This window comes from Haliotis cracherodii, unplaced genomic scaffold, assembly GCF_022045235.1.
Source record: "Haliotis cracherodii isolate W230 unplaced genomic scaffold, xgHalCrac1.p SCAF_2, whole genome shotgun sequence".
NCBI classification, from domain to species: domain Eukaryota; kingdom Metazoa; phylum Mollusca; class Gastropoda; order Lepetellida; family Haliotidae; genus Haliotis; species Haliotis cracherodii.
The window spans coordinates 61,642,632-61,654,528 of record NW_027266275.1 but is presented as its reverse complement, the minus strand read 5'-3'; the positions used below and the strand labels follow the sequence as shown (position 1 = coordinate 61,654,528).

The 11,897-nt window shown below is 40.6% G+C and overlaps 1 protein-coding gene across 1 annotated transcript in view; it reads right to left on the bottom strand.

Moving 5' to 3' along the window:
* The window catches only part of LOC139468322 (integrator complex subunit 1-like), a 51,832-nt gene continuing 39,935 nt past the window's right edge, over positions 1-11,897 (bottom strand). The window contains exons 40-45 of the mRNA XM_071250210.1: positions 11,597-11,724; positions 10,592-10,800; positions 9,687-9,757; positions 9,386-9,477; positions 8,732-8,841; positions 1-611 (exon numbers count right to left, since the gene is read on the bottom strand). Coding sequence (XP_071106311.1) covers positions 493-611; positions 8,732-8,841; positions 9,386-9,477; positions 9,687-9,757; positions 10,592-10,800; positions 11,597-11,724 — 729 coding nt within the window. The 3' untranslated portion in view covers positions 1-492. The remainder of the gene's footprint in view (positions 612-8,731; positions 8,842-9,385; positions 9,478-9,686; positions 9,758-10,591; positions 10,801-11,596; positions 11,725-11,897) is intronic.

Genomic DNA, 11,897 nt, shown 5'->3' with positions numbered 1-11,897 from the left:
ACTCTCGTTAACAACCACTGATACATGGTGGGAGGACATGTAACAGCTTCAATAAGCCTGCTCATCCTATCCTGTCTTGTTTTCAATACAACAGATCTGTGTTGGGAAACAGATGGCCATGGTTGTTAATACATCTCTGTGATGAATGTACTTCACTCTTGGCAGATTTATCACCCATAGCCATTTTGTGAGGCCGACACAAGCAGAATTATTACACAGGGAACAGCTGCAGCCCTTTTGTGAAACCGACACAAGTGGAATTATTGCAGTGGGAACAGCTGCAGTTCTTTTGTGAGGTTGACACAAGCAGAATTATTATAGTGGGAACAGCTGTAGCCCTTTTGTGAAACCGACACAAGCGAAATTATTACACTGAGAACAGCTGTAGCCCTTTTGTGAGGTTGATGCAAGCAGAATCATTACACTGAGAATAGCTGTGGTCCCGCTTGAAGCCAGCACAGTTCAGCTGTACACTGCCGCCCTTCTGTCTTCTCAAGTCTGGGCATTCTCCAGGTTCAGCAGCTGCAGTGTCTCGCTGATGTAGGATGATGTCTCCATTGATGTTGTGACGCCAATGGTGAACACTTTCTGAAGAATTACCTGGGCATGACCTACAACATACAGAACAGTTCCTTCAGTACAGACATGATGTACAACATACAGAACAGTTCCTTCAGTACACAGACATGATCTACAACATACAGAACAGTTCCTTCAGTACAGACATGACCTACAACATACAGAACAGTTCCTTCAGTACACAGACATGATGTACAACATAGAGAACAGTTCCTTCAGTACACAGACATGATCTACAACATACAGAACAGTTCCTTCAGTACACAGACATGACCTACAACATACAGAACAGTTCCTTCAGTACACAGACATGATCTACAACATACAGAACAGTTCCTTCAGTACACACATGATGTACAACATACAGAACAGTTCCTTCAGTACAGACATGACCTACAACATACAGAACATTTCCTTCAGTACAGACATGACCTACAACATACAGAACAGTTCCTTCAGTACAGACATGACCTACAACATACAGAACAGTTCCTTCAGTACAGACATGATGTACAACATACAGAACAGTTCCTTCAGTACAGACATGACCTACAACATACAGAACAGTTCCTTCAGTACAGACATGACCTACAACATACAGAACAGTTCCTTCAGTACACAGACATGACCTATAACATACAGAACAGTTCCTTCAGTACACAGACATGACCTATAACATACAGAACACTTCCTTCAGTACACAGACATGACCTATAACATACAGAACAGTTCCTTCAGTACACAGACATGACCTACAACATACAGAACAGTTCCTTCAGTACATAGACATGACCTACAACATACAGAACAGTTCCTTCAGTACACAGACATGACCTACAACATACAGAACAGTTCCTTCAGTACACAGACATGACCTTTAACATACAGAACAGTTCCTTCAGTACACAGACATGACCTACAACATACAGAACAGTTCCTTCAGTACACAGACATGACCTACAACATACAGAACAGTTCTTTCAGTACACAGACATGACCTACAACATACAGAACAGTTCCTTCAGTACACAGACATGACCTTTAACATACAGAACAGTTCCTTCAGTACACAGACATGACCTACAACATACAGAACAGTTCCTTCAGTACACAGACATGACCTACAACATACAGAACAGTTCCTTCAGTACACAGACATGACCTACAACATACAGAACAGTTCCTTCAGTACAGACATGATCTACAACATACAGAAAACAGTTCCTTCAGTACACAGACATGACCTACAAGACAGAGAACAGTTCCTTCAGTACACAGACATGACCTACAACATACAGAACAGTTCCTTCAGTACAGACATGATGTACAACATACAGAACAGTTCCTTCAGTACAGACATGACCTACAACATACAGAACAGTTCCTTCAGTACAGACATGATGTACAACATAGAGAACAGTTCCTTCAGTACACAGACATGGCCTACAAGACAGAGAACAGTTCCTTCAGTACACAGACATGACCTACAACATACAGAACAGTTCCTTCAGTACAGACATGACCTACAACATACAGAACAGTTCCTTCAGTACAGACATGACCTACAACATACAGAACACTTCCTTCAGTACAGACATGACCTACAAGATAGAAAACAGTTCCTTCAGTACACAGACATGGCCTACAACATACAGAACAGTTCCTTCAGTACACAGACATGACCTACAACATACAGAACAGTTCCTTCAGTACACAGACATGATGTACAACATACAGAACAGTTCCTTCAGTACACAGACATGACCTACAACATACAGAACAGTTCCTTCAGTACATACATGATGTACAACATACAGAACAGTTCCTTCAGTACACAGACATGATGTACAACATACAGAACAGTTCCTTCAGTACACAGACATGATGTACAACATACAGAACAGTTCCTTCAGTACACAGACATGATGTACAACATACAGAACAGTTCCTTCAGTACACAGACATGATCTACAACATACAGAACAGTTCCTTCAGTACACAGACATGACCTATAACATACAGAACAGTTCCTTCAGTACACAGACATGACCTACAACATACAGAACAGTTCCTTCAGTACACAGACATGACCTACAACATACAGAACAGTTCCTTCAGTACACAGACATGACCTATAACATACAGAACAGTTCCTTCAGTACAGACATGATGTACAACATACAGAACAGTTCCTTCAGTACACAGACATGACCTACAACATACAGAACAGTTCCTTCAGTACAGACATGATGTACAACATACAGAACAGTTCCTTCAGTACACAGACATGACCTACAACATACAGAACAGTTCCTTCAGTACACAGACATGACCTACAACATACAGAACAGTTCCTTCAGTACACAGACATGACCTACAACATACAGAACAGTTCCTTCAGTACATACATGATGTACAACATACAGAACAGTTCCTTCAGTACACAGACATGACCTACAACATACAGAACAGTTCCTTCAGTACACAGACATGACCTACAACATACAGAACAGTTCCTTCAGTACACAGACATGACCTATAACATACAGAACAGTTCCTTCAGTACACAGACATGACCTACAACATACAGAACAGTTCCTTCAGTACATACATGATCTACAACATACAGAACAGTTCCTTCAGTACAGACATGACCTACAACATACAGAACAGTTCCTTCAGTACACAGACATGATGTACAACATACAGAACAGTTCCTTCAGTACACAGACATGATCTACAACATACAGAACAGTTCCTTCAGTACACAGACATGACCTACAACATACAGAACAGTTCCTTCAGTACACAGACATGACCTATAACATACAGAACAGTTCCTTCAGTACACAGACATGATCTACAACATACAGAACAGTTCCTTCAGTACACAGACATGACCTACAACATACAGAACAGTTCCTTCAGTACACAGACATGACCTACAACATACAGAACAGTTCCTTCAGTACACAGACATGACCTATAACATACAGAACAGTTCCTTCAGTACACAGACATGACCTACAACATACAGAACAGTTCCTTCAGTACACAGACATGATCTACAACATACAGAACAGTTCCTTCAGTACAGACATGACCTACAACATACAGAACAGTTCCTTCAGTACACAGACATGATGTACAACATACAGAACAGTTCCTTCAGTACACAGACATGATCTACAACATACAGAACAGTTCCTTCAGTACACAGACATGATCTATAACATACAGAACAGTTCCTTCAGTACACAGACATGATCTACAACATACAGAACAGTTCCTTCAGTACACAGACATGACCTACAACATACAGAACAGTTCCTTCAGTACACAGACATGATCTACAACATACAGAACAGTTCCTTCAGTACACACATGACCTACAACATACAGAACACTTCCTTCAGTACAGACATGATGTACAACATACAGAACAGTTCCTTCAGTACAGACATGACCTACAACATACAGAACAGTTCCTTCAGTACAGACATGACCTACAAGATAGAAAACAGTTCCTTCAGTACACAGACATGGCCTACAACATACAGAACAGTTCCTTCAGTACACAGACATGACCTACAACATACAGAACAGTTCCTTCAGTACACAGACATGACCTATAACATACAGAACAGTTCCTTCAGTACACAGACATGACCTACAACATACAGAACAGTTCCTTCAGTACACAGACATGACCTACAACATACAGAACAGTTCCTTCAGTACAGACATGACCTACAACATACAGAACAGTTCCTTCAGTACAGACATGACCTACAACATACAGAACAGTTCCTTCAGTACACAGACATGACCTACAACATACAGAACAGTTCCTTCAGTACAGACATGACCTACAAGATAGAAAACAGTTCCTTCAGTACACAGACATGACCTACAAGATAGAAAACAGTTCCTTCAGTACACAGACATGACCTACAAGATAGAAAACAGTTCCTTCAGTACACAGACATGACCTACAACATACAGAACAATTCCTTCGGTACACAGACATGACCTATAACATACAGAACAGTTCCTTCAGTACACAGACATGACCTACAACATACAGAACAGTTCCTTCAGTACAGACATGATGTACAACATACAGAACAGTTCCTTCAGTACAGACATGACCTACAACATACAGAACAGTTCCTTCAGTACAGACATGATGTACAACATACAGAACAGTTCCTTCAGTACAGACATGACCTACAACATACAGAACACTTCCTTCAGTACAGACATGATGTACAACATACAGAACAGTTCCTTCAGTACAGACATGACCTACAACATACAGAACAGTTCCTTCAGTACAGACATGATGTACAACATACAGAACAGTTCCTTCAGTACAGACATGACCTACAACATACAGAACAGTTCCTTCAGTACAGACATGATGTACAACATACAGAACAGTTCTTTCAGTACAGACATGACCTACAACATACAGAACAGTTCCTTCAGTACACAGACATGACCTACAACATACAGAACAGTTCCTTCAGTACACAGACATGACCTACAACATACAGAACAGTTCCTTCAGTACAGACATGATGTACAACATAGAGAACAGTTCCTTCAGTACACAGACATGATCTACAACATACAGAACAGTTCCTTCAGTACACAGACATGATGTACAACATAGAGAACAGTTCCTTCAGTACACAGACATGATCTACAACATACAGAACAGTTCCTTCAGTACACAGACATGACCTACAACATACAGAACAATTCCTTCGGTACACAGACATGACCTATAACATACAGAACAGTTCCTTCAGTACACAGACATGACCTACAACATACAGAACAGTTCCTTCAGTACAGACATGATCTACAACATACAGAACACTTCCTTCAGTACACAGACATGACCTACAACATACAGAACAGTTCCTTCAGTACACAGACATGATCTACAACATACAGAACAGTTCCTTCAGTACACAGACATGATCTATAACATACAGAACAGTTCCTTCAGTACACAGACATGACCTACAACATACAGAACAGTTCCTTCAGTACACAGACATGACCTACAACATACAGAACAGTTCCTTCAGTACAGACATGATGTACAACATAGAGAACAGTTCCTTCAGTACACAGACATGACCTACAACATACAGAACAGTTCCTTCAGTACACAGACATGACCTACAACATACAGAACAGTTCCTTCAGTACACAGACATGATCTACAACATACAGAACAGTTCCTTCAGTACAGACATGATGTACAACATACAGAACAGTTCCTTCAGTACAGACATGACCTACAACATACAGAACAGTTCCTTCAGTACACAGACATGACCTACAACATACAGAACAGTTCCTTCAGTACACAGACATGACCTACAACATACAGAACAGTTCCTTCAGTACACAGACATGACCTACAACATACAGAACAGTTCCTTCAGTACAGACATGATGTACAACATAGAGAACAGTTCCTTCAGTACACAGACATGACCTACAACATACAGAACAGTTCCTTCAGTACACAGACATGATCTACAACATACAGAACAGTTCCTTCAGTACAGACATGACCTACAACATACAGAACAGTTCCTTCAGTACACAGACATGACCTATAACATACAGAACAGTTCCTTCAGTACACAGACATGATGTACAACATAGAGAACAGTTCCTTCAGTACAGACATGATGTACAACATACAGAACAGTTCCTTCAGTACAGACATGACCTACAACATACAGAACAGTTCCTTCAGTACACAGACATGATCTACAACATACAGAACAGTTCCTTCAGTACACAGACATGATCTATAACATACAGAACAGTTCCTTCAGTACACAGACATGACCTACAACATACAGAACAGTTCCTTCAGTACACAGACATGACCTACAACATACAGAACAGTTCCTTCAGTACACAGACATGACCTACAACATACAGAACAGTTCCTTCAGTACACAGACATGACCTACAACATACAGAACAGTTCCTTCAGTACAGACATGACCTACAACATACAGAACAGTTCCTTCAGTACACAGACATGATCTACAACATACAGAACAGTTCCTTCAGTACACAGACATGACCTACAACATACAGAACATTTCTTGAAGGGGAATGTCTGAGTAAATCTCTGTTCCTTAAAAATAATGGAGCAGAGGCCCCTTAGCTTCCACCCTTGCCATTTCACGCCTACTTTTATTGGCTCAATTATGGCGCCACCCTGCGTATAACACAAGTTGTGTCCCTTGTCCTTGATATATAAAATGCAATATCCAATCAGATCGCTGCTCTTATTTCAAATAGCTTCACAAAGATGACTACCAAAGCAGACAGTCTGATCAATTAGATAATGAGAAGATTTGAGATTTCATTCCTGACAAACAAAAGGACAGGTTACCACAGATTTTTGTCTAACAATAACAGAGGCATACAGTCTGCACAGTATCAACTAACACTACACCTTGCGGCGACATGAAATGCTCAGAAGGGGTCATCTAAAAGTAGCACTGCATCACAGTCACAGCAATAAGCATTCAGTCGTTCGAGTAAAACAACAATGACGTTTGCATTTTATATAAGAGTACATGGGCAAGTTGATTGAAAACTTCGAACCACTTCGAAATTACCTGCTTAGCTTGATTTCTGGAATAATTGCTGCGCAAATTCGACAGGCGATGATTGTGGCCATAGTAGGACCACGTTTTCGGAACCCGAAAGTTAATTTTGGAAAAACATTCTCTTATTGGACGATCATTAGTGCCCTCACGATAGCACATAAAAGTAGGCTTAAAATAGCAAGGTGAAAACTAGACTTTGCTATGAGCTAGTGGACACTCTTGCATATAACAAAGAATGAAAAAAGCAGGGCACAAAGAACTAAATCATAAATCAAAACTGTCTCAATTTTCATTGACCATTGCTGTCTCTAGTTTTCCATGTGTTTCTTCATCTAGTTCAGGGATCATAACGACATACTCAGCCCTTGTGTTCCATCTTCATAATAATATGCTTGTGTCTTGTCGTCCAATGAGTGAGTGAGTGGGTAAATAAGGGTGTCATGCCATAAGTTTATTTTTATTTTAGCAACATGCCAGCAACCTCACAGCGTGTGACACGGAGAATGGGTTTCACAGGTGAAAAAAACCTTTGCAGAATTAGAGAGATCTTAACATCGTTACATACCATTGAAAGCGGAGACTAAATAAGGTCTCTATCAGCGGAGACAAATATATAGAGGTTCCATATATGATCATGTTGGATGTGATTTTCTCCAAAATTACACGCTTGATCGCACAAGCCCGCCCCTCCACTCGCAGTCTAGCAAGCAAGCCTCTGTTCACAGTCATGGTTGGCTGCACACATTCTTAGCAATGCAAGCCTATTCTTCACCATTTTTAACCCTAGGACATTCTATCCAAGGGTGGGATAAAAGGATTGAAATGTACTCCTATGTGATAAATTTGTTATCCATAAAGTTGTATGTTATCTTATTTACTCACCAACTTCTAAAATGCCAATCACACAGTTAGTGACTAAGGCTATTTATATGACAAATTAAGTTCACTGTCATTTATTGTGTTATGAAATTTGAAATATTTGATGATCTCTGTATAAAATGATGAAACATGGAACGTACTTACTTCGTTCCTTTTTGCAGTATCCTGATCATAACTTGCTAATATGTCCAACTCTGACAGTGATAATAGTTTTTGAGTTATCATGGAATGTGAATGTTTCTTGGAAGTTGAACTGGTCTCCCCGCAACTAATGACACAATCGCATCTATTCTGTACCAGGCTGGAGGTGATAGTCAATCAGCTTGCAGGCCTAGCCAGCCCTGCTAATAAAGCCACCCCTCCTCGTTAGCGCTTTAAGATTTGTTTGGGTTGTTACAAATTGAGAACACAAAATACGAACTTTTAATTCAGCTAAACAGCACTTACATTTTTACATTTTTTCCCAGGCCATCATGTTGTACATCATACTGGCTACATTATGATGTAAGAAATATCTATCACTATTTTATATGATACTTGCTGTTCAGATGGTAATCACATAATTCGGGTAGGTAAGTGGGCGATCCAGAGATCATGCATGATGATGTACCTACCCTGACACAGGACGGTGAACTCGGTCATGTTGGTGAGTGCTGTCTTGATGATGTCGGGGTTGCTGTCACTGAGGCACTGCAGGTACATGGCAACAAACTCACTGGACCGTCTGGAGGAGGAGAAATCAAGGTGACAGACCGAATGTAATCAGAAAAACAGAACCTATGGTCTGTGTGTCCCTGTAAACTAAACTACAGAAACAACGGTCTGTGTGTCCCTGTAAACTAAACTACAGAAACAACGGTCTGTGTGACCCCTGTAAACTAAACTACAGAAACTATGGTCTGTGTGTCCCTGTAAACTAAACTACAGAAACTATGGTCTGTGTGACCCATGTAAACTAAACTACAGAAACAACGGTCTGTGTGACCCATGTAAACTAAACTACAGAAACTATGGTCTGTGTGACCCATGTAAACTAAACTACAGAAACAACGGTCTGTGTGACCCATGTAAACTAAACTACAGAAACTATGGTCTGTGTGACCCATGTAAACTAAACTACAGAAACTATGGTCTGTGTGACCCCCTGTAAACTAAACTACAGAAACTATGGTCTGTGTGACCTCTGTAAACTAAACTAAAGAAACTATGGTCTGTGTGACCTCTGTAAACTAAACTACAGAATCAACATATCAGTGACTGGTACTCACGATGGGGCAGTTCGGAGATGTCGCATGACGAGAGCAAAGGCAAGGTTGCGGCATTTGTCATTGGCCTCCAACATCAGCTGCCGGAGCTCACTCTGAAATATTCCATTTTCACACATTAACATATTTCCAGCTCCATCTTGAAATCTAAAGTTCAACAAAAACAAATATTCACAGATGGTTTAAATCATCTTATCATATCTCCATGATCAGCAAAAAGTTATGTTTAAAACAGTGCACAGATAATATAATTCCTGGCTATATTCAAGAGGATATCTATTCAGACAATTGCTTAACAAAATACCTCAAAGTTTTGAAGGATTTCCACCTTTCTCTTGGAGGTCTCATCGAGGTCGTGCAGTACATCCAAAAGCTCTGTAACAAAAATGAGTGAGAGAGTGAGTGGTTAGGGTTAATATTTAACATTATATTAATTAATTTCAGGTCCACATGGGTAATTTTTAATCTATACACATATAGAATAATTATTTTATTATTAATCAACGCACTAAAAGTTATTGATATTAAAATTTCCTATCAATGACAGACCTAGAAAAAAAAGAGATTTAGAATGAAATTTAAAAATTAAAAGAAAGAATCTAAAGGCAGAGGTAAAATTGCTGAGATCAAATAATGACATAGGTCTAAATACATAGATTCAAAACTTCAAATTTTACAATAAACTGTATATTTATTAAGCTTATCCTATCTCACGCCATGCATTTCTCTTTCTTCTTTCAATCCTAAGTGGAAACGTGCCTGAACAAAGGTTTCCAGCTTCTTAAAAACAATTCACCTGAACACCCCTAGCATCACCATGGTGACCTTCCAGCAATCTGGGATGTGCTTGCTTTCTCTACTGGTTGACCCATACAGGCTAAACATGTGACCTCCCCAGCCAGCGCATTCTCTTTCTAATCGCGACGTTGTGGAGATGTGTTTATATACCAAGGGCATTCGTTTTGTTTTTTCGCCTTTTTTTTCCATTTTCAATTTGCCAGTCTTTGTTTTGTTCTGATTCGTTTGTTATCACGGACAAAGAGTCAACACGACATTCCACGTGTCTTTCTTGCAGACAGGTATGTTCGCCATCCGACCCACACCATGTTTATTTCCTTATCATTAGGTTTTTTCAAATCTGAATGATTAAATCCGTCACAGATAAATACTCATGATACAGAACAGCGGACAACCTTGAGACCTCCTCACCTTCAACTGATCTGCGTCTCTGGAGTTTCTTGTGAATCGGGGCCAGGTGAGCTGATGACCAGAAACAGGCGGCCCGTATCGGAGACCCAATGGGCGTGGTGTCATCTTGGCTGGTAGCGTCGGCCTCGGTCTTGTTCTGTCGGGGCAGGGCCAGGCCGGCGAGGAGGGACTTGAGCTCTGACAGGTCGGGATAGACACACGACACATCTCTGGAGAGGGCACATAGGAAGGCAATTAGTCTTCGATCAGAAGTTGTTTTTTTGTTTGTTGACTAACCCAGTGAGTGAGTTGGGTTTAACGCCACTTTTAACAGTATTCCAGTTATATCACGGCGTGGCAGCTTAATGTGGGAGGAAAGCCCGAAGTGATGCAGGTCTCAGACGTTTACCACTTCGGTGAAACCCACGAAGTATGGTGCTGACAAACCTAGAAACATAATCGGGGCAAACCGGGATTCGAACCCACAATCATAGGTTTCTGGCATGCCCAAAGGACACAGCTCTGCACAGCGAATCGCGGCGCCTTAGACGACTGGGCCACCCGTGCCCCCGTTGACTAACCCAACACACAGCTATATTCCAGCTACGACGGCAGCCTGTACATAACTGAATCTGGAGCAGACAATCCTGTTATTGATATTTTGAGCAACGATCCATGCTACGGGGTACGTTGACACGCCATCAATCAAGTCACCAAGGAGGACCAGGCAATCCATTGGGTCGCCCTGTTACACCAAGCATAGGATGCTATGGACCATTTCTAAGCCTGAAACCCCACTGGTTTCCGGCAGCAGTGAAAATAATACATTTTCTTACAGATAAGACATTTTTTCTTCACAATCTGTATATGCATCACAAAGAAATGAAGTAGGTTTTCAAAACTGCTTTCATTGTGTTGACATACAGTACAACAAAAAATGAAATCTTGAAAGTCAGACATAACTCCATCTAAGATATCATATTTATACAGATATATCTTGATCAACGACAAATATCTTTTACCTACCCAAGAAGTATGACATATTTCTGTAGGAGGGACATGGCACGCTGAGGATCGTAGCTGACAAACCCATTCAGAAATGTGATAAACTTGACAATGATGGAGCCTAACAGCCGCTGCTCTTTGCCATGGGACTGAAATTAAACGTGAAGATGATGACTCACATTCAACATATACAGTCAGAAGAGTGGTAAAAAGAGTGATTCAGGCAGAGAAATCACTTGAATGAGGGTGACGTAGGTTGTGAGTATATTGGCCAGTGAACTCACTTGTATGATGATGAACTAAGTCGCGAGTATATCAGACA